Source organism: Halichoeres trimaculatus, unplaced genomic scaffold (assembly GCF_033239565.1).
Source record: "Halichoeres trimaculatus isolate MK-OKI-2021-1 unplaced genomic scaffold, fHalTri1.1 fHalTri1_scaffold_1, whole genome shotgun sequence".
Lineage (NCBI taxonomy): Eukaryota > Metazoa > Chordata > Actinopteri > Labriformes > Labridae > Halichoeres > Halichoeres trimaculatus.
Window position 1 is genome coordinate 19,272,467 of NW_027437179.1, and position 23,783 is coordinate 19,296,249.

Genomic DNA, 23,783 nt, shown 5'->3' on the forward strand with positions numbered 1-23,783 from the left:
AACAACCAACAATTAATAATAAATAAACAATTGAAGGACTTATTTTGGTGTTAAAAATCTGTTGGAGCATGATGATTAACTCTTGTTAGTACAACACTATTTTAGGTCAAATTATTTATCAAATAATTTGCAGAGTCATCTGTTTAATTATTTGACATTCAACGAAAGGAGAAATGATGTCAACATGCATCAGTTACACTGATCAGGTATTGCTAATTAATCATTAAATGAAAGAAATATTTACTAGATTAAGCAAAAAAAAAAAAGTAATTATATCAGTTAATCAAAAATAATAGTCGCTAGATTAATCATTTGAAAAATAGTTGTTTGGGACTGCTCTAACTCAAAGATTTTAAACATATTACATTATCCTCTTCGATTTTTATTAGTTTACATCTGACAGTAAAACTGTCCTAAGACACCTGAGACAAAATTAGTTGTAGGATAGATGCCTTGCTCTTTATCTTCAGAAATTGTGGCTAGATAGATAGATAGATAGATAGATAGATAGATAGATAGATAGATAGATAGATAGATAGATAGATAGATATCCGTGATAGCCATGCTTACTTTTGCAGGTAATAAAGAGGCATCAGTATTCAGTTTAGTCTTTTTTATAAGTAGCTAAAATTGGCTCATGGGACTTCTCCATGTGTAACAAAGCAGACCTGGTTAGTATCAGAAGACTTAAAAAGAAAGAATTTCTGTCATGTTTGAAACTGAATTAAATAAATCATCCCTTATATTCTCATCCTGTAGTTACCCATGTGTATTTTGTTGATACACTTAAAAATAGGCATAAAACTGTATCTACACCATTAAAGTTTGGATTCTTGTTTGGAACCAGCAATGCAAACATTTAATGAGACTCCAGAGAATAATCTGCTCTGAAACTGTTTGTCTTATGACCCAACCTTTAGAAGTTGTATAACTGTACTTTAGTTTTTTATTTGTTTGATTTTTGTGGTAATTGGGTTCAAATTTGCAGTGGCTCAAAAGGACAACTTCTCACTACATCATACGGTACAGACTGATCTTAATGTGTGGGAGGCGACGAGTTTTATGTTTTATTATTTCAAAACAGAATAGAAAGAGAAGACAATAGATCGCAAACAGAACACTTAAAAACAGCAAGAGATGAAGAGAGTGCTTGGATTCTTGGCATGATTACAGTCCACACAGTGGGTTATGAATAAAAAAGTATTTAAAAAGTCAAAATAAAAAGTATGTATCGTTTCATAAAACTTTAAGAAGTTGAGGGTAGAAGAGCATGGAGTTAATGGTGTCTTCACTGTCAACATAGTTCATGAATAAAGAAAACAGTTGTGTAGGGAAAGGTGGTAAACCTTAAAAACCATGAACAGTTAAATACTCAGGCTTTCTTTCTTTTTAAGAAATTAATAATTTAATGTGCTTGGTACAAACAGATGTTAAGAAACATTCTGGGGGCTTGTGGCAGTCTGACATGGTGATATGATGGGAGTACTGTGAATTAGGGATACAATGAAGATCACATGCTGTGTTGAGGACTGTTATCTTGTTGTGAACATGCCTGTCACCAAGTGGCATCCGTGGCTTCCCTGGATTTTATTGATCTGCCAAAGGATGGGAAACTTTCATGCATGTGTGTTTTTGTGGTAATAAATTTTAATTGGTTGAATAATAACATTTCAAAATTTTTCTATTTAACACATTTTTTCTCAATATATAAACTTGCAATGCTGTGTTTATGTCCAGTGTGGAAAAACACCTATTCTTTCACTCTCTCACAGTCATAAGGATGTGTATCATAGACTGTATAAAACATGGGCGTAGTCTCGCCGACGTCACCCGTCTGTTTCTGAAACGAAAAATGAAGCACATTGGCTATAGCAGCCATATTGGTAGTGGCAAGGGCTTCGCTTACAGCCATAGGGCGCCTGTTGGTCACGTGACCCTCAGCTGTGCCTCTTATCGGGGGAGATCTTAATATCCTCTGAACGGCCGAGTGAGAAAAAAAATTCACCCCCGTACAGTGGGTGCCAGTAGTAAATTAGCGACTCAGACAGGAGACTGTAAATAGGTTAATTTCTTTCTTTCTTTCTTTCTTTCTTTGGCTTGGTGTGTATGTGACTTCCACTACTTCTGGAGCCAGCCTCAAGCGAACAGCAGATTTTAGCACTTCAGCATTGTCTCACATTCCCAGACCGGAGGGTGCCGCTTGGTTTCGATACCGAAACATGGCGCCATTTGATTTTACTTGAATTGGTAATCAGTACAACAGACAGAATTCATTCCGTATCAATAGAAGTACCCTAATTCGGCATCCATCCTTAGACCTGACCAATCATCTCAGTTCCCCGAGAAATATGACACTCCCAAACCCATACGACAATGTTGAAAATATACTCATTACTTTTTGCAAAGTACAACGGCACTGAGCTCAACGTTAGACAGACAGTTAGATAGACAGACAGACAGACAGAGATAGACAGATAGATGAGATAGATAGATGGATTGAAGAGAGCATAGTGAATCAACAGGCAGACAAGGACCTGGAAAGCCGATTAATCAAAGATAGCCTTCAGATGGATCAGGTAACACGAGCTAGACAAAGAGCTTTCACTCTGTCATGGGAGTGGTCGCATGTCTCGTCCCTTCAGTAAAACACTTACAGGATAAACATTCCCATTAATATTCCTCTGTGCACTCCACTCGCCTCCTCTCCTTTCCTCTCCCTGTCCTATTATCCTGCCTCGGCGGACATCCTGTCCTGTCTCGTCCGCCTTGCCAACCTGCAAGATGGAGATGAGAGGACGATCCAAACGCAGGAGGGGGAACATGAATCATTACACTTCCTGTTGTTGCACGCCGTCCGGGGAAGGAAGAGAGAGGACACCCCCGGGGCTCCGATTGATTCCGGAGACTTAATTGGGTTTATTAGCCAAGATGTTGGGCCCTGTGAGGAGGCTCCCAGAGGCCGCTGAGCGCCCCCCCTTCCTACTACACCACCACACCCCCATTCCCACTCTTCTGAAGGAGAAAGCCTGCGTAATTGTTTTCCCTCCATCTTCTGTGTCATTGTCAGATGGGTCCTGTGGGATTATTAGCAACCCCAGGTCCCTCAATAATTCATCCAGAGCTATTTATACACAGATGGAGAGTCCTCTAAAGTCTCCCCCAGTGAGCTTATCTGACGCTTAGACAGACAGAGGGAGAGAGAAGGAGAGTAGGAGAGAGGGAAACAGAGTTACAAAGGAAAAGCAAGTAAGAGATAGACAGAGAGAAAATAGAAGAGACGTACAAAGAGAGTAAGAAGGATGGAGAGAGGCGATCACAAAAAGAAATGCAAAGACGAGCAAAGCAGGTCTGACAGTGAATAACACAGAGCAGCGAGAGAGAGACGGCGGCGTTTTTAGGTAGACACAATGACAATGTTTCTGGTGTGCATTGAGTTTCAAGGTGAAACTCACTTCGTCTGCTTTGCCAAAGTGAACAAAAGCACTGTCCTGGGAATAGCACACCCTCACACAACACACATTAATGGCTTTTAATCTCCCCCTGCTTTTTTTTCCTCCATTTAACACAATTAAGATGTTTGCAAAGCTAACATGGACCAGTAGTCGCTATAGGAAGGACAGATGAAAGACATTGAGGGATTTCCATATGCAGGGTAAACACACTTATCCGTCCTTTGGAACGTGTCAATGCGTAAGACCAACAAAACAGCAGCCAGCAGTTTCTTAAATCACCTCATAATTCAAACATTACATTAACACATTTGCATATTAACATTAACACATTAAATAGCTGCTAATCCCAAACAGATAGAGCTTTGGCTACAGGAGGCTGCACCGCTGCATGCTCGTAATGGCTTTGCAGATACCTGTGTCGTTTTCGTCTTCAAGTTACGAGGCCATCTTGTTGTCAGACTAATGAAGCCTTTGGCGCACAAAGTTGGTTTTCAAAGTTCCTTTGTTGGCGCTCCAGCCACAGATAATTATATATATCCAGCCCCTTTGGCAGTCACTTTTATCCAGCTCATTTAGAAAGCTTGGCTTCCTCTTGGACAAATTGGGACATTGAAAGGCAGATTGGAATGATAGTTTTTACATTCTGCATCGACGGCACATTAATCAGGGCAACTATAGCTACGGGACAAGACTTACTTAAACAACTCAGGGAAAGCTTGTCATTTATCTGTAACAAATAGCAGCACAAAAGTCACGTCATTATCTCAACTACTTTGTCCCTGTGTGGGAGGTGTCCTGTACTGTAAATCCCAAGCAGACCAAAACATCAGAGCTCAGAGTCTGCAATTTTACAGCTGATCATTTGACATAAAATGCAATAAATCACAAGCAAATACTTTTTATTTACAGGCCTAAGTGAGGGACTGTTTCACAGCTCAGCTCTTTAAGAGGTCAGTTTACTGCAGTGCAGCAGGGAGAGTCATTCAAACCCCAACTCACACTGACTTTATAAAAAGTGGAGCTTAAATACAAACTTTGCCATTATAATTACTTTGACAAGATAATGTGAAGGCTTTTATGCTGCAGACTTTGTTAAAATTTAAAGAGATTTTTAATGGAAATGTTTTTGGAACACGATGCTGAAAACAAATTTGCAGTTTTTGTAGACTTTTGTTTGCTCTGGGTACAGTCTATGCCAAATTAATTGCTGCTGCCCAGTGTGTCCTCCTGGTATTGATAAATGATCCATGGAGAAACGCTTGTTCTCTCTCTTGCACTCACTCACACACATCTCTTGCTTACACACATACAAACACACACTGCTGTTGCTCTGGGAAAAGAAATGCTTATCAACTAGCCAATGCTTACACACCCGTGCACACGCCTGCCTGCGTGCATGCACAGACCTCTCTGTCTCTCTATCTATAAACCCCATGAAATCATTCCACACCAAGTGAAGCAGGGTACATATAGGTTTGGCCAGGATTCCCATCTCCTGTTCTGTGATTAAAGGACCAAACTAATAGGCTCTGTCTCGTTGGGAACCTGTGTGGGGCTGGGGGAGACCTCAGAAGCCATTAAATTGCAAATCTGTAATAATTTGCTGAAGGCTTTCTGTCCAGATCATTCCCTGGGCTGATTTGTGCATTGAGGTAATGCTTTGAATAGCCAAGCACGAACCCAGCTGAGCCCACCGGCTAGTCAGCCAAGTTAGTCTACAAGAGTGCACACTCAGGATACATACAGTTCTATTTATACCTCAGAAAAGAGGTGTAAACTTAACGCTGTACTTTATAAGACCTGCTCTTTTTGTAAAGCATATTTAGATAACATTTGCTCTGAACTGGCGCTTTGTAAGATGAATTGAGACTGATTGAAAAGTTATTATTTGCTCAAAGTGAAGGGAAAACAAATAGTTAAAAATCAAAATGAATGGAGAGGATCATTGAGCTGTGGTTTCTCACACAAGTAAACCATTTTTAAATTAAAATATTAGCTTTGATATGATGAAGGCTGGAGTTAATTAATAAATGGAAGAACAGCAGGGTTTACAGACAGACAGGCATGTTGTAGCTGTTTGATAGGTGTCTCAATGGCCGCCCTGCTTTATCTCTTGGTTTGGTCTAGACAGGTCAAACGTTTGTTCAAGTCAGCATTTCAAAGGTGGTATGTCCATCTATGTTCTTCATAGGGATGGGTACCTTTACGTTTAAAACGATATGGTAATGATTCCTGGTACCTGGCAATTGCCATTAGTACTCAACGGTACCAATTTTTTGGTACTTTTGAGTGTGTTTACATGGCAATAGATATCAATTTGTTTTACAATAAAATGTACATTCTTTTAAATTTAACATATTTATTTTTCAGTATGTAAACTTGCAATGCTGCGTTCATGTCCAGCGTGGAAAATTGCCCACTCGTCCACTCCCTCACCACCACAAGGATGCAATTAGGTACCTAAACATGATACCGTTTATTGTACGTGACTCGGTACCCAGTACTTCTGGCAGAATCCGGTTGGTACCTATAAAAGTACCTAATTCAGTACCCATCCCTCGTTCTTCATTAAGCATCAAGACAAAAAATGTTGAGGAGGAGGAGCGAAAAAGACCTGGGGGTGTTTAGAAATAGTTTCAGTTCAACTGTTAGTCGAAAAATTTCATTTGAAATAGAAAACAAAATGAGCAGCTATAAAAAAAATTGAATGCAAAGCGGCTGGACATTTGTTCAATAGGTTTAATTTAAAACTAGCTAATCCTCTCTGCAGTGATCTTTTCTGAACCTGCTTAAATCCAGCAGTCTCAAGCAGTAACACCTCATTTTCTGTCTTTTGTGAACTGGGTTCGTGTTTTCCCAATCATTTTAATTTCTTTTATGAGACTTTTGACCAAATTGTTTTAACTTCAAATATGACTTTTATTTGTTTGTTGTTTTATATATGGTCCATATAAATATATTTATTTTTTACATTTATTATATTTATATTCATATAGCAAAACAACAGGTTAAAATTTAAAAAACATTTAAAAAATAAAAAATAAAAGGAAAAACACAGTTCATATACTGACAGTAATTGTCTCACTTCTAGATACATGCCTGATCATAATTAACAAATAAAAATGAGATAATCAGAGCCAAAATAGGTTATTTCTAACTAATTCTCAGCTTCCCAGTCAGGTCGGCGGGGACTGGATTGATTGTATAGTCCCTTTGACAACATCATGCCAACTGACAAAGTTTGGCAGTGAGAAGAGATATTCATGTTTTTCTATACTGAGAATGATTTCTTGGATTAATTTTGTTGTAATGGCAAATACTGGAGCTGAACTGTAAAAAAAAAAAAGGACAGAAGAGCAAAAGAAAGCTAGAAGGGAAAGTGATAAAGTGCTGGCTAGAACACAGGCCAAACTGTCCGGGATAATGTGCATCGCAACCCACATGCAGCAGTTATTCTGCAGTGGTCAGTTCAAACTTGATAGACTATCAATAAAACAAAGAGCCAGGTTAAGTTAGCTCATCTTGATGGCAAGGCAAGACAAGTTTATTTTGATATATTTATATATATTTGATGGGGTTGTAGTTGGTAGAGGAGCACTGGTAGGACATAACCAAGATTCAATAACTTTACAACTTACAGATACATGTCAGAGCACTGAGCTCAAAGAAGTGCTAAATATAGCTAGCTACTAAACTACGCCACAAACTAAGTTTACAAAGATTGCTTGTTGTCACATTTCAAACAATAATGCTACGTCGCTGTTAATAAATACATCACCTTGTCACGTTGTATCTGGTGAACAGTTACCTTGAACAAAGAAAAGTAGTGTTAAAAAATGATCTGCTCTCCAGCCATTTGCTTCAGAACAAACGCTCACCTAGGTAAGAGTCACATCATCATGACAGTGGGTGCAAGTGCTCATGGGAAACAGAGGGCTTTTTTACTGACAATATATTAGCTTTACTGGGTAGTCCTCACAGACACTTTAAAGTAAGCCTCCTACGGAATTGAGTGAACCATTCAAGATCATAGACTGTAAAAAAAATGGACGTCTGCTTGCTCGGCTCTAAGTGAGGTCTCCACAAAAACTGCTCCCCCTGGTGGCTGGCTGCAGTATAGGTTTAAAAATACGGCTTTCCAGCCATTCCAGATGGGCTGTGGTCAAACTTTAAAAAATTATCAGACCTCGTAGAAATGTTTCTCACATCCGATTGTTGTGGTGATTTGAAGATATCATTTGGCTGCCTTGTAGTCAAGTCCTCTTTTTTCTGAAAAGTTTAATTTTCATTAGTTATACAAGGTTAAAAATTAGGCTTTATGTAATGTTTAACGATGATTGACAGCTGCTGTTCTCCTGTATTTTTTTGGGGATTGTAAGATATGTCAGGAGGTAGAGTCAGGAAGTGATTAGACTCTCGAAAGAAAAAAAATATATATTATTTTTGTCACCCAGCTCCAATCATCTCTACTGCGCAGACTCTGGCTCCAAACTGCTACAATGGTGGCGCCTGTGATGGGGGAATTTTTGCTACAAAACTAGGGCTGAACAATTAATCAAATTTAAACCAACATCGCAATGTAACAGAGTGCAATTTTCAAATCGCAGAGTCTGCAATTTAAAAAAATAAAATTAAAAAAAAAGTTTCATGGACACAGACCTGGAGGGGACAAAGTAACTTGTGCTCCTTCTTCCTTAAAACAAGCAAAAGTCAAAATGCTGTTTTTTCTGGCAAAAATATTACACGTCTACAAGTCTTGAAGTTTAATCAATCTGTCAATGTTCTTCTGCGACCGTGATAGTTAAATGAAGATATATTATTCGTATCAATTTATGCTTCAATCTATTTCATGTCATCATAACATGTATGCCTGGCTTTCATGCTATAGAATGATAAAGAATGACTTATTAATTGTTTTTAGTAAATAATGCAAAAGATACCCCCCCCCCCCCCAAAAAAAAAAAAAAAAAAAAATTAAAATTAAATTAGATTAAATTAAATTAAATTAAATAAATAAATAAATAAATTAAAATTGCATGCTAAATCGCAATATTGGTCCAAATAAATTGCAATTACATTATTTTCCAAAATCGTTCAGCCCCATTCAAAACCATACAATGGTAAATGGCGGAGCCACACTGTCCACTCTATATACAGTCTATGGTCAGGATTCGTATTATGCAATCTAACCGAAGCCAGGTGACAACTGTCTGTCTATGTTGCCAAGACAAGATTAGCCAAATCATCCAAACCAGGAAAACCAAGCTAAAACTGGAAAACTGTGCCCAGATGCAGACAAGATTTTGACCTTTGAATAAATGTAACACAGAGGAGTGGAGACTTAACCCTCTTTCACGAGGGGAAACTGCACTTTATAAGTCCCCTATTACACGCAGATACAACAGAGGCAAGAAAAGACCTCCTTTAATCAGGCAGTAAATTCAAGCAACCAGTCATAGACGGACAGCCAGTGACACTGATGTAAAACCAAACAGCAACCTCTGCTGTAGAAAAGTCAAAACACTGAGAGGGTGGAGGAGTTGATTACATTGTGACTCACCAGCTTTGAAGACAATATGAATGAGAGCTATGCATAGATTTGCATTAGTCATGTCTGAGTTGACTGGCAGGTGGACACCTCGTACCTATTTGCAACAACACAGTGGTCTGCTTAAACTCTACCTCGTCGCTTGTGGCAAGGTTGAATTTTCAACATGTCAACAGCCTTTGAGTGACTTCTTGAGTGAAGTTACAAATACCAAGTGTGCCCAAAAATACATGAGTGTAAAGAGAAGCCTTTTCCTTGTTTGCTTAAGAAGTTAGATATAACAGGATAAAGAGATCCTTGAGAATCAACAGATTACTAGATATCTAAGCTTCACAGTTTCAAACCAGCACAAAAATTCATGAAAAAAATTCTGCTCTATTAAAAGTTGAAAGATGACATCAGATATCTGGGATTTTTATTGGAGCGCTGGGAGAATCAAAAGAACTTTTTAACAAGACTTTGTAGCAGCATGTGGTTAAAAAATCTTATCAAATATATTCTGCCTCTTATTGCTGTGTGCTCAGGGCGATGAAACTTCACTGTTAAGCAGCAAAAACTACATTTCTCACCCTAACTTGTCTTACAGAAGCCAGGCACTCAGAAACATACGACTTCACCATCACATAATCAAACTGAAATATATGACGTAAGTGAGGAAACCTACAAACAAACCAGAGAGTATACAAGCCAAGATGACAGCTGCCCCATTAACATGCTGTCAGGGATCCTTTAATGTAAAACCACTTGCTTGTTTACTCTTGGGGTTGGCTGGGAGCTGCAGGGGTCTAGTTCTGCTCCCATCCCAGGAAGGTCGTTCTCCCTTCTCAAGCCATGATGACCACAGAGTCGTGCTTAAATCTGGCAAAACGGAGCCTATAAATTACAGCAGAGGACAGAGGGGTCAAAGCCTGGCATGGAACTGGGCCAGGAGCTATCAATCTGCCTGGGCCAGCGAGGGCGACATCTGTCTCTGGGACTCCCTCACTCTTTCTACTTCTCTGACTGTCGTCTCCCTCTCCTGCATTTCCAGCCTCTTCTTTTACGTTCAATTTGCTCGCTCTGTTCCTGTCATTGAGCAGTCCCTCTCTGTGCCTCCATTTTTAGTCGGCACCTCTCTCTTTACAGTCTCCGCTCTCTTTCTTGTATATCTCTCCGCCTCTTGTTATTCTTTGTCTGTCTTTGTGTGTGCACCCCCCACCTCCCATCCCAACTCTCTTCCACGGATCTCCCTCGCCTCCTTTCACGCATTCTCTTACATCATCCCTGTTTCAACATCTCTCTAATTCTCCTTCCCTCCCCCTCCAACAACCGCCACCTCTGTCTCTCTCCTCCTCTCCATCTCCCTCCTTTTCTGTCTTGAGCTCCTTGTCGTTTTACGCACTCTTGCACCATCTCCCTCCGCAGCGATATGTTTTGGTCTATCTGCTCTCCAACCAGCAGGATAGGATAAAGCCTTGATGTGCTTTCCCTCCATGTGACGCCAATATGATTTGAATGGTAATATCTGATAGCAAAGGCACTGATGTGCACAGTTTTTGGGAAATGAAAATAGAAAAGTATGGACCCCTCGGGTATCTGAAAAAAGACACAAAATTCAAATTTAGAGCAGATCAATCGCCTTATGTCATACGGAAATATGCCAACTACTTCTTAACGCATCAATTACTTGTTTTCAGACTTCTGTAATTTGCTTAGATTTAGATGTTGAATGCTAAATTTGGTTGTCCAAACTTGTCAAGCTAATGGACGACACACATTTTCCCTCGGTTGGTGCTTGCGCTAGTTTCATCAGAACACTCACCCTTACATTTTGTTCCCAAACCCTCAAAAAACTTCTGCATGACTTATTAATCCTCCTCCATTTTCTGAATCAAACTCAGCCTTGAATAATTGAGAGAGATCTTTGAAAAGCCCTAACCTCCATTCCCACCTTCCTTTTACAAGTCAACGTGGTGCATTTTTAATTGGGGGACATGAAATAGGCATGAAGGGAGATGGGGAAGACAGTGAATTGAATCAGGGACACTCAAACCTGGCAGTCATTGGCACGGCATGGGGGACTGTATGCATGCATACAGAGGGGGCTAAATATGTGTCTGGCTTGACAAGTCACACATGCTCACACACAGTCCTTGACGTCGCTTTCTGTCCGGGACAAATAGTACACGGCTCATGAAATCCCTGCTTTAGAGAAAACCCAGCAGGCAGACCCAGATATGCCACTTTTGGTTATGCTGAACAATTTGGTTGAGAATAATCATCAATTCAACTTTCCATGAACCGTAAATCTCTAAAGCCGAGTGATTTGTTTAGTGTATGTGAGCCGATTGTGTTTGGGCTGGAGAGGTAGTTTGAAGTGCATGTGGCTGGAGGAAAACGTGAGGGATCACTTCAGGAAAGTAATAACAATGATTTGCAGTTTTCTTTAATGGTAGAACATAACGTGACCTTTGGAGGTGGTATAAACAGACCAAACCATCAAGTATTGGAGGATGTTGGAAGTGAAAATAAAAAGACATTTAGAGCAGTATATTTAATGAGGATTATTAATCTCTTGGTATGCTTTAATTAGCCAAACTTGGCTGTGACAAACCTTGGACAAACGCTTTGTTTGATATTACTGCTGTGTCATGCTGCTATATCCCCCTAAAAGTCTCTGCAGAGGAGGGCTGCAGCTGAACTCGTTTTTACGTGCATACTGAGGGTTCGAGTAAGGTTTCGGACTAAAATATAAATATTACAATTAAACTTTGAGGAGTTACCAAAAAGGGACAGCTGTAGCAAGTGGTGGGGCTGGTAATGATATTTCAAATGCAGCACTATACTTTGAAATAAAATCCTTCCACACGTGCCGATATCTAAGCCGTGTCACATAGGGAGAAAATAGATGCAGAGGACATTTAAAGAAGAACACATATAAACACACATGTAGTGTACACATACAGATGGATATTATGGATATTACAATGTTCTTTATCGTATTGCCTCCCCACTGCGCAAAGCTCGATAAAACCAGCTGCTCTAATCCTACAGGCAAAAAACACCAGTTTCAAAGTTCACACACACACATGCACACACAGATTCACAACCTTTGTGAACAAAGGCAACAATGGTTAAGCCTTTTACACTGAACAGCTACATGCAGAGCATGGTGCCCGTGTAGCTGAACAGCACCGATAAGAGATACAGAAATTGAACAAATGGTACATGTAAGTCTATAAAGTGAACTCACAAAAGGACAAAGCACAGAATCATGACATGGAATTAAGGCAGCATAAAAGAAAAGAAGTAAAATTCAGGAGACGATCTTCATCATCCTCTGCCAATATATTGAAATGTAGTCGATTTGAAAAACTTCTGAAAGAAAGACAGAAAAAAAATCAGGGCACTTCCCCACAGGAAGCTCTATAATTAGCTCTGAAATCATCAGTAGAACAAAAGTGAAACTCCAACACCGCCTGACAGACTTTCCAACATTTCCAAAGTATTTCACTCCTCCATCACCACAACCGGACACCAGTGTTTGAAGCAGGGGGACTTGGAAGCGGTATTAAGTGAAGCTAAAATATTGAAGAGGCCTAAAGTGTTAACTTTTTAAAAATTTAGCACAGAGCACAACAATACTTAGCTGATGCAAGAGCATGGAAGAAAGAAAATATTTACCTCTCCATGGAGTATTTGTCAAGAAAGCATTTATGTTTTTTTTTCATCCTCTGGAAGAATGGTACACCAGGGCAATGAACACGGCAACAGGGAAGACAGAGCGAGAACAAAGGGAAAGCTTTTTAGCCTCTCTTTATGGAAAACAAAAGGCCAAACGCTGCTGAAACATTCAAGGCAGACTTGTATTCTGCACTGCTCTGGGCTATCAGCCGAGGAATTTCACTGTCAAAACACTCCAGTGAAAAATGCATGTATGCATTTAAAAAAAATCTTTTGTCGAGCTGAAGTTGCTATATTGATGTATTTGGTATGTATTTTAAATCACTTTGTCAGTCCCTCACTTGTTTGTTGGTTAAATTTAAAACCTGAAATATTCGCTCTTTAGTTCATTCTGATCTATCTATCTATCTATCTATCTATCTATCTATCTATCTATCTATCTATCTATCTATCTATCTATCTATCTATCTATCTATCTATCTGAGTAAATTGTTGATGTCAGCAGCCCTTTGGCCTTCACTGATGGTCACAAATCTTCACTGTTGTTGCTTCCCCACAGGTCAGCAGTGTAGCCTACGGTGAGCAATGACGTTGCCATGACCAACCATTAACTAGACTGACATATGCTGACTGGACAGTTGTGCTGTGCCACATGAGGCCAGGATGTGCTCTTCAGCAGTGTCCAAATCTGCAATCAAGGGTGGCATATGTAAGTTTTTTGTTAAATTGGTAAGGATTGTGACAAAAGAGTTTCTGTCTCAGGCCAGGTCAGTCTGATTTTGAGAGCAAAGTCATATTACAGCTAGCTAAGAAAACGAGAGCAAGTCCTGCTCGCCCTGTCAAGACTCTCATTTGCATAACCCCCCCCCCATTCACCATACACTATTCCATACATACTAAACTTTTGAAAATGATATCAGCATGAATGTCTGCTGGCCCATTTTACCCATTCCTAAGTGGTTGAGATGAGTTGAACAAGAAGGCAAAGCCATCCCTTTATATTATCTCCCTCTGTCTGTATGTAAAGGTCAGTGGTTTTAATGAGAGTACTACCGAGGTCAGAGGAGCCAGAGGGCCCCACCTCCTTGACAGGCCCCATGACTGTGAGCCTGCTGTTAGCATGCTAATCCCTGCAGGGGCTCCATGAGCACTCCCTCCTTTGGCACGGTGCGGTCATCTCTCACTGTGACTAACTGGCTCCCTGCTCGGCCATCAGCCGTCCCCTCTCTGACAGTCCCCTCCAATAATAACGGACAACAGAGGCAGCGGTGCCTTGACAACGGCCCTCCTGACAAATTAGGCTCACTGTACTCCTTACTCTGGCTCCGCCTCTTGTTTCCCCTCTTGTTGCTTGGCAGTGCTACGCTCTGCCGGGACAGGGCGCAGCGGCAGCAGTTGTGACGCGACTTTGGTGGTCAAGTTGTACTTTAGTACGACGTGACCTCCTTAGTGACACATGTTGCCTTTCTTCATGACAAAACACTCCAAAATCAATCGTGATATGCCCTCACAGAAAGGGGCACAATGTGGGGCCTGAGTGTGTATTCAGAGCTGAGCTGAGTGGAGGATTTTGGGCCGGGGAGGAGAAGGGAGGGATACGAACTCACACACACTCGTTCAGGGATGCACATACACACTCATCACAAACCAAATGCAAGAGGAGGAGAGAGGAGGATCCCACAGAGAGGATGATGCAACGAGAGTGAAATTTTTCGGCCGGAACACATGCTGCATTAACGCAGACCTGCAGGACGAAAACACACACACACACACACTCAGGCACACGGGCGCTTTTGTCTCTCTCTTTGTTCAAAGCCGAATGTGGTTTTATCCTTTTTTTGTCGTAGACGGTACTCCTATAATGGCAACCTGTAACACCTAATTGCCTGCAATAAAACACAGCGTGGGTCTTTCATGCTGTTGGCATCACGGCTTCCTGGCCTCATCAAACGCGTTGAGCCTGATGATCTGTTCTGAACCTTTCCCCCTGACACATTCAGTTAAAAGGGCTGACATATCAAAACCATAGGCTGTCAGAGGGAACCATTACTCCTTTTATGACCCTCTCAGATTACAGCCCCCATCTGTGGCATCAGACTTCTGCAGAATGGGTAGAATTAAACAGGACTTGGTTGTAACTCCTCCTGTTTGGTTAAGAACATGGTTAACATTTACCCACGGATGACCTTTGATATTTGTTACCTAGTTTAAGCAGCCAGTTTAGCTAACTGAAATGAAGTTGTCTCACTCACTCTGACACGTAGCATTCATTTGTGGCTACTTTCACTGGAAGATGCGCTGCTTGAGGTTTGGCTGGGATGAACGAACACATACACAGAACTAATCAAACATGGTTACACAAACTCGGTGAAGCTTGCAGCAGCATTTGCCGAGAGAGAAAACAGGGATATAAATAATAAAGGTTTGGCTTTGAGTACACCACACCTGAGGATGTGAGAGTGGTAAACAATGGGTTTCACCATTAGTTATTAAATGTTTGGCCCGTGACATCACAGCTCAATTGACCTGGTGATTATTACATGAAAATCATGCTGGTGATTAGGGCAAACTATTGTATCTACACCTTCTGTTCTTGAATAGATCCCCACCTCCCATGCTGCAACACCAGGCAGAGGAGAAAGAGAAAGAGGGCCGGCTCTTTGTGCTAGCCGTGCTGCTCTATAGCAGCAGCAGCAGCCGGTGACCATTATAAATGGCCTCTATTAGCATGGCTCGGTCGCAGAGGGGAAAGAAATAAAATCATTGGGAGAATGTGGGCCTGCACTGGTCTCCCTGTGCCCACTCCCAGCCTCTGCAGACCTCCGTCCCCTCCTTCTCCTACTCATCCACACTCCCCTCCACCCCACAATTCCAAGGGGACAGAATCCTAAAGACTAGATTACGAGTGATACATGGAGTCATTATGGGGAGGGTTATGGCAATAGTATCACAGGCACAGCTGACAATGGCTGTAATAGGGGTCTCTTTCTTTAGAGGAAGCATTACCATAGCAAAGGCTGTTTCTTTAGGGCTTGTTGATGTAGGACAGAACGAAAGGGCCTTTTATTACCTGCAGCAGCAGAGATGTGTATTTTCTATGCTTAGCACTTTGTGAAACACCATGTCCTTTTCAGTAAAATGAGACAAAAGCTACAGTATCCCGAGCTGAAGCGTTGGATTGTTAGTGAAGACAGTTACCAAACATGTGCCATTTAAAAAAAAAAGAAGAAGATGAAATTGGACAAATTGTTAAAAAAGAAATGACAGGTGATCATCCACAATCTGCTGTTCAAGCTGAGACTTTGTACTACCTGAGCCATTATCCATCATGAGGCACTGTCAGAGAACAGGCAACATGTCAGCGCAGGTATACAAAGTGAGGACAAAAGGGGGGGAGAGGGAAAGTGAGGAACAAAGCGCAGCAAGCAGAGCAAATAAAGAGGTGCAAAGATGGAAGAAAAGAATAGAAGAAGAGTTGACTGTTGGGCAGTTTTACAGACTTTACTTTGGCAGAGCATTTTACACCTCAAAGGGTCATTATGCCCTTGGTTTGACTCTTTCTACTCTAAAAAATGCAAACGGCATAAAGGCGCTGAGGGGAAACGATGAAGCAGAGAGGAGCTTGTACAAAATGTACAGTTTGGTTTGAACTGGCAAAATGGCACCATTGAAGTTTGGGTTTTTGAGCCAGCACTTTGAACAGTAAGCTGGCCTTCATACAGGAAAAAAAATGGGAACAGTTAGGAACAACAGTGACTAGTATTTTTTTTTTATTTAATAAAAAGTTATGAGAAATGTTATTGTAATGGCTTTCGTTGACTTTCATTTTACATTTTAGGAGAGAAAACGAATATGTAGCACAAGTTAGCTATTTGACGGGGTCAATTTGTTGTAGCCTACCATATCTGATTCATGTTTCGCCGTGTCGTCTTCAGAGGAAGTGGTGTGACAGTCGTGTACAAAGTCAGTCACTTGCCTGGTATTTGTAGAGCATGCTGTCTTTCACGGCTCATTTTCAAATCTTCTCTGGAAACCTGAGGAAGGTGTTGGGACTCTGTGGAGCGAACGCGGTCTTAGAGCAGCTTGCAGGGAGCCAGTGAGCTGGTGAGCCAGGGAGTAGCTAAAGCCTCTAGCTAGTTAAAATATGAGCACAGCGGGGGCTCGCTAATGAAAGCGGGGGCCCGGCCCAGGAAGCAGGGTCGTATATCGCGGTGAGGAGACAGTTCTTAGAATCAGCTGGCAAGCCGTGCCTTTAGTTCTGGGGCCACTGGTGATTAACTGTCCAACAGGGAGTCGCTACTACAGCTGGGCTATTAATAAAAGATACCCCCCTCCTTCTCTTTTTCTCTCCCGTCCTCTCTCTTCCCTTATCCACCTATTTGGATTCCCACATGCCTGCAGACAGTCCCCGCCCTCTGGAATTATTTGTATATCATAATAATTCCCTGACACATGGCGCATGTCACACATTGTTTACACCAAGAGGAGGGGGCACCCAAAAAGTGATAGCTCATTCTTTATGTGCTCTGCCCCCCTGGGTGATGTCCTGCAGGTATAGCAGATCAATTAGTGACCTCTCATTACAGGGTGATTTGGTGAGAACTACCCTTCCCATGAGAGAAGAGGAAAGAGAGTGGGTACTGCACATTAAACTGACTAACTAAATACATAAATATTTCTAAAAAAATGTAGGATGGCATTACATGGCAATGTAGCTCTATAAGCAAAGGAGCTATGGTGTTCGTCAGCCTAACTCAAAGAAAAGTTGAAAATGTTCTTTCTTTCTTTCTTTTTTCCCCCAAGGCCATTTTACAGCTTAAAAAAAACTAAAAGCAGTACAATCACTTACAGCCAATTCTACTTGATTTTTTTCTTTTGTTTCCATTTTCATAGAAGGCTATGTCAGCAAGGCATGAAAATTAAAAAGGGCCAATAGTCTGTAAAAAAGTACAGTACACCAGGCCCACTCCAACTGTTCTACACGTGCGTGCACACGTGCACGCGTAAACGCCCCCCACCCCAACATACACTCCCTCTCGGCAACACCCCCCGAACGCACCCACTCCCTCTTTCTCTCTCTCTCTATCACACACACACACACACACACACACACACACACACACACACACACACACACACACACACACACACACACGGACAGACTGTGAGAGAGTTACGGGCAACAGAGTGTACAGTGCTGCGGGCAATCAAACACAGCCTCCCCGCTATTGCAACGTGAAACGTGAGGTTAATGGCCTGGATTTAGCACTGTGGTGAATGAAAGCACGTTTACAACCAGCGCCCGGTCTGGAAGTGTGTGTGTGTGTGTGTGTGTGTGTGTGTGTGTGTGTGTGTGTGTGTGTGTGTGTGTGTGTGTGTGTGTGTGTGTGTGAACACTCCCATCTCACACTGCCCGGATAGGAACATTGCTCCTCCTAATATCATCCTACATAAAATCCTGCCGTCGTGACTCCCGATTCGTGACACTCTCATGCTTGGATTTGTTTGCCCAATAAGGTATAAAATTGAGTTGCAGGTTTTAAAAAAAGGAAGGATATCCTTTTTGGTCTTGGAAACTACGTGTTTAAAGTGACTCAGGCTTCAGTTGCAGAGAAAACTGCACAATTTTCTCAACAATCGTGCAGTTTTGCGCACCATGTCCTGCATGATTAAGATCCCTCTCTCTCTGCTAAATGTTTCACTCTGACGAAAACAAATAGTTGTCTAAGTGAATTTGGGCATCACCCACCTTTGTGCATGCCCGTGAAGCGGTCCTTCAGCACAGTGAGCTCGTAGATCTTGCCGAATTCCTCGAAGAGGGGCCGGAGGTCCTTCTCGTCCAGGTTGCGGGGGATCTGACCGATGAAGAGTTTGATGGCATCGTGGTCCTTCATGGGGATGGTGGCTGGGCAGCCCACCGGACTGTGGCTGTGGCTTAATCCGTTCACGAGCCCGTTCGTGCTGGCGGAGACCACCCCGACACCGACACCGTGCACCGTGCCGTCCACCTGCCCGTTGGTTAAAGTTGCCATCTTCGGACCGGCCACTGAGTTGGGATGGGTACGACAGCAGCTAGATGGCGATGGTGGCGGATCGTTTTGACGCTGGAAAAAAATAATAAAAAAAAAGCTGGTGGAAGTCTTGGTCAGAATTTGGTTCCGAGACCGAGCTGTACCAGAGCTGATTCCGCTCCCGTCCTCTCAAAGCCAATATTTACACTGACGTGAAAACACATGTAGCATTTGGCGAAGACGCATATCAAAAGCGCGCGATGCCGTTGGTCCCGGTGGAGGCTTTGATTCCTTATATTTATGTCCTACCCAATAACTCGTTCATTGATTTTATAAAAGAGAGACGGAGAGAAGGAGAGAAAGAGCTGGGGGAGGGAGAGAGAGAAGAGAGAGAGGGTGAGAGAAGAGAGAGAGAGAGAGAGACCAAGAGCGTTCACTGTCTATTTACACCCACGTTCCCTCGTCCCAGCTTCTTGGCACCCTTTTATTTTTTTGCATTGAGGAGTCGGTATGGGTGTCTTCTCGGTTTAAACGGACAGGGCTGGTTCAATCTTTGCCAGAGCAGTGGGGAGGTTTGGATACACGGGCTCTGATAAAATCTATGCACATGCCAAACTCAGAATTCTGTGCCCCCCTGTTTTCTTACGCGAGGAGAAAGTGGTACATTCCAGAGAGGGGAGAGGGTCTATAAATAGAGAAATATAGAGAATACGCTCCTTTGTGCTCCTACTCAGAGCAAATGACTAGACAATTACAACCTGAAGAATGTATTTCTTCTTTACATTTACATGATCCCCTTTTCAACGTGATAAGCTGCGATGTCTCAACCCTGTTTTACACCTGTTTTTTTTATGATTCATGTCAAAATAAAGATCCCCGGGTGTTGGAGCGTGATTGTTAAGGTGGTTGTTGTTTTAGTGCGGTTTGGTTTTGTGCTTTGAAAACATTGTATTTGATCTTTCAGCATACCTCGCGGTGGATGGAAACAGCAGCAGAGCATCGCTGCACCCTCTCCTCGTTTCAGCACGGCGGACAGCTCCGTGGTGCTGAAACGCTCCCACAGGCGAGACTAAAACACACTGATGGAGACCTTTTCTCTTATTTTTTTTTTTTTAGTGCTCGTTATTGTTAAGAACAAACACACATTCTCTTATCAGTGACACAGATTATTATCATTGGCTCCCTCTGTTACATTGCCATTTTCAAAGTCATGTGTATTAGGTGGTTCGAGTTCCAGAAAGGGGAAGTCTATGAGCACCGCCGAGTGGCGTAGAGAGGGGGCACATCGAAAAGAAAAATGCACACAAGAATAGAACAAACTGACAAGGCTGACAGTAGTTCTCATGAAGAGATGTGTGCACCTCTGTTTGCGTTTTCACGTGGTGGTAAAAACGGACGTAAAGGAAAGAAAACACAAAAGCCACAAAAGCTTCTCTGTGTAGCTGATCAGTTGGAAAGACACCCTAAAGTCACTCAGTTTCCTCATAAAACCTTTCAGAACTTACTCTGAGACTACAGGCGTCAAGCAATCAGTTTTAATCAAATATAGAGAGGCCAGTCAGATTATTAAGCAGCCCTTCATTTATTAAAATCTTAATATGAGTGAGGGAGGAGGGTGTTGATATTAAATTCGGAGTGGAAGGTATGAAACAGAAAGTGATAGACATTCTTCATTAAGAAAGAGAAGACTGCTTCCTAAATTTTCAGCTTGTTATATTATTGCTTCAGGAAAGAATGTTTTTTATTATGCTTTGATCGAGGCTTTTGTGTTTCTCCAGATATAGCTCTAGTTATAGTGACCTGGTTGAAGGTGCGAAGGGAGTGAAGGCAGGGTTGGGCTTAAACTGTCCGACTGAGACAAGTCTTTAATAGCAGGAACTTCTTTTGAATGAGAAATCAGATAATGAGCCCCAAATTAAGATAGGTTACCACTTGGGAGCCTCTCTAGGATGTTTATCCCCAATCCCAGGGGGAAAGCTAGAGCACTGGAGGTCACGGTGATGTTAAAGTGATGAAGAATGCTAACTTTCCTGTTGTAACCCAGTGCAATCCGATTAGCAACATTTGAAAGGCCAGAAAAGTACCCTGTTAAATATTTCCAAATGACCATAATGTAATCGAGCTTTATAAGTGATAAAGTGTAGAAGTACAGCCCACTCTCTATGCCTGAAACTATTTTGACCCACTTTTTCTTAACCAAGGGAAGACCTCCAAATTATATTTTAATAAATATTCATCAGTTATCCAAAATTTAACCCCTAAACACACACGCACACAAGCACGCCCAAGCAAGCAAGCACACATTTCCATGACCATGGATATGGTCATGCAGGGCTTGGCTCTAAAATGAAAGCAATATAGCTCGGCTATATGATCATATGTTATATTCATATTAAACGAAATGGTGAAGTGTTGGGTAAACAGGCCAAAAGGCAGAGAATCATTCCCAAGTGATGAGCAAAATGAGCTGCTACTGTTCTCCAGTTCTGCTTCAGCGTCTGCAGCCTGAAGGCCTCATACTATAGCAACATCCCTAGCTCATAATGTTGACCTATTTGTTTTCATTTTTGGCTATGAGGCATCCCCCTCCCTCTGCCCAGACATTAGCCAACCATTAAATAACAAAAGCGACACACTCGGCGCCTCTCTCACCTCTTTCTTCTTCTTCTCCGCCAGCTAAATGGCCCGGTAATGTCATCCCGTTCTCACGGCATGACCGGGCCCCAGCGGGGTGGAGGGTTTGGTGGTGGGTGGGAGACTTGGCTGTCTTTGGCATGACACTGTGCTCTGCTCTACAAGCTTTCCCCCGGGGCAGCACTCCATTCATTTCGGCAGCCACGTCTGCGCTCACGCCTGACTTACCTCCAGCAATATTTTTTAATACCAGGGTGAAATGGGAGGGTACAAATCATCGTAATTATGTTCAGTGGGTACAGCCGTGATGATTATGTAAGGTATGGCTCCACGATGGTTCCCACACTGTCCGTACAGTCATACGTACTACCTGTGAGCCACGAGAAAGCTTTTCCAATGTCGCCTGAAGTGAAATGGCTCCAGTGACTGAGTCTGTCGGACTGATGAGAGTAATACGCAATTAACGAGGAAGACGTGTAACAGTGTGTCCTTCCGCTCCCCAAATGGTACTTATATCAGTACGTTTGGGTATACTCAAACGACTGTGAAGCCCTGGAAATCATTCTGTGCCCACTGCACAGGCGCAGTGAGAGTAATTCAAAGTCAACTGGTCTCATATTTATTCTCTCTCGTACTGAACTCGGCACATTTCTCACAACAGTCAGACGGACACAATCTAACGACATTCAATGTTGAGCTAAATAACGATCTGGTTACCAAAGCTACTAAGTAGTTTAACATTTACAGCCCAGTGAGGATCAGCCCGCAGCTATAGATGGTATAAACAGAGGACTTAGACAGAAACGCCGCTGTCTATGGTACTGACACCAAAGCCGGGGAATGTAACCACATGCACGCCTCTGTCCATGGTGCTGAATTTAATATAGGGCAAAAACTGACATGTAGTGCTTCTTTATAGGGCAAGACGTCCCTCTAAATTCTCAAAAGCACTCGAAATAAAAATAATAAAGCAAATAATATATAAATAAATAAACTGCATGGACAAGTTGAAGATGTTTATGCAAACTCCTTCACACCATCCTCCCACCCAAATGAACCTTTGCAATCACACAGCAAAAGGAGGACCTATCTCGCCCTTGGAATATTGCTCCCTTTTCTCGTCATGCCTCCAATTTTCAGTTTCAGCACTGTAAACGGTTGCAGCAAGGCAAATAAATGAAAAGGGAAATGAAATTCTGGGTAGCCAAGTTACACAAATAGATTGATAATCTGCATGGGGCACCATAAAGAGCTCTGGCGTTTTCAATATTACCTATTCTGCATAGTAATGTCTTTTCTCACCTCTCCTTCATATGGGACAAAGTTCTAAATCTCCCGTAGCCTTGGGACAGCCAGGGCTGTACATCACCTCCCAGTAATTTAGGAGGAAGAGAGCACAGGAATGAGGAAACGGCAGGTGCATGACTAAATGCTGGGAAAGTTTAGAGGGACGAGGAGGACAGGGGGGTCCTCTTTAACTTGATTAGCATCAATTTGTTGTAGATTGGAGAGGATGTGCCAGGACAAAATCAGTGTGGTAACTTAAAATGTTGATGCTGTTTTATGAAAACTATACTGTTCTTGGCATACACTGCACCTGTGTGGCACAATGTTTTTTCTTCATGTGGAATTATCGTATTCATTACATGTGAAGATTAGCCTCTAGTTTACACACTGTATTATTTGTTCATTAAGGCATTAATAAGGAAGGACATGCAAATATGCAGGGGCCCGTACAAACAGCTGGTGATTGGGAGATTTTCCTGAAGCAAAATGCATTTTATTGGGTCATGTGCGGTTTGAACAGTCTTACAGTGAGGCTTTGTTGACACTGGGATGAGAAGAAGCATATTATCTGCCCTTGGGCAAAAACAAACAAAGGCACAGATGCATTCAATAAAGCATTAGAGCCATTACAATAATTTGTAAAACACCCATCTTCCAGATCTTTGGACTAAATGTGTTACTGTATTTGCTTTTTTCAACACACACAGCAATCATACTTTATAAAACAGTGTACTCGATAAAATCAGAACACGTTTTTTACAGAAAGTACTGTCACACATTTAAATGTAAACCAAAGATGCAAGCATTAATTTTCAGCAGTCATACAAAAGATGTTTAATTTCATGGAAATGGTGCTGCAGTGCAAGAAATGAGTATGCATGCAATCACTGTTCCTCCGAAAGAATAGGAAAAGATAACTCTGCTCAATTTCAACAGTAAATCTGAAAATCAGAGCAATCTTTCACAAGAATCCTAGATTTGTGAATTGCAGAGTTTCTTGTGTATCTGATTTTCTAGAGCAGTGAGGTATGTCTGTCTCTCACCCCTGCAGTGATACCTGGGAAGCATTGGAAAGAAATTAGTGTTGCGACATTTGACATGGGTGGGCGTCCCTGCTTGTGCCGAGCACCGGCTGAACGTGTTGACAGCTCTTCTCCTTGACTGACTCGCTGCCTTGAAAACACAAAC

General features: G+C 41.9%; 1 protein-coding gene across 15 annotated transcripts in view; it reads right to left on the minus strand.

Moving 5' to 3' along the window:
* Window positions 1-19,162, minus strand: part of celf4 (CUGBP, Elav-like family member 4) — a 104,271-nt gene extending 85,109 nt beyond the window's left edge. For all 15 annotated transcript variants that reach the window (XM_074680027.1, XM_074679878.1, XM_074679415.1 and 12 more), the window contains exon 1: window positions 18,413-19,162. In XM_074680027.1, coding sequence (XP_074536128.1) covers window positions 18,413-18,695 — 283 coding nt within the window. In that variant the 5' untranslated portion in view covers window positions 18,696-19,162. The remainder of the gene's footprint in view (window positions 1-18,412) is intronic.
* Window positions 19,163-23,783: the final 4,621 nt, after the last annotated feature.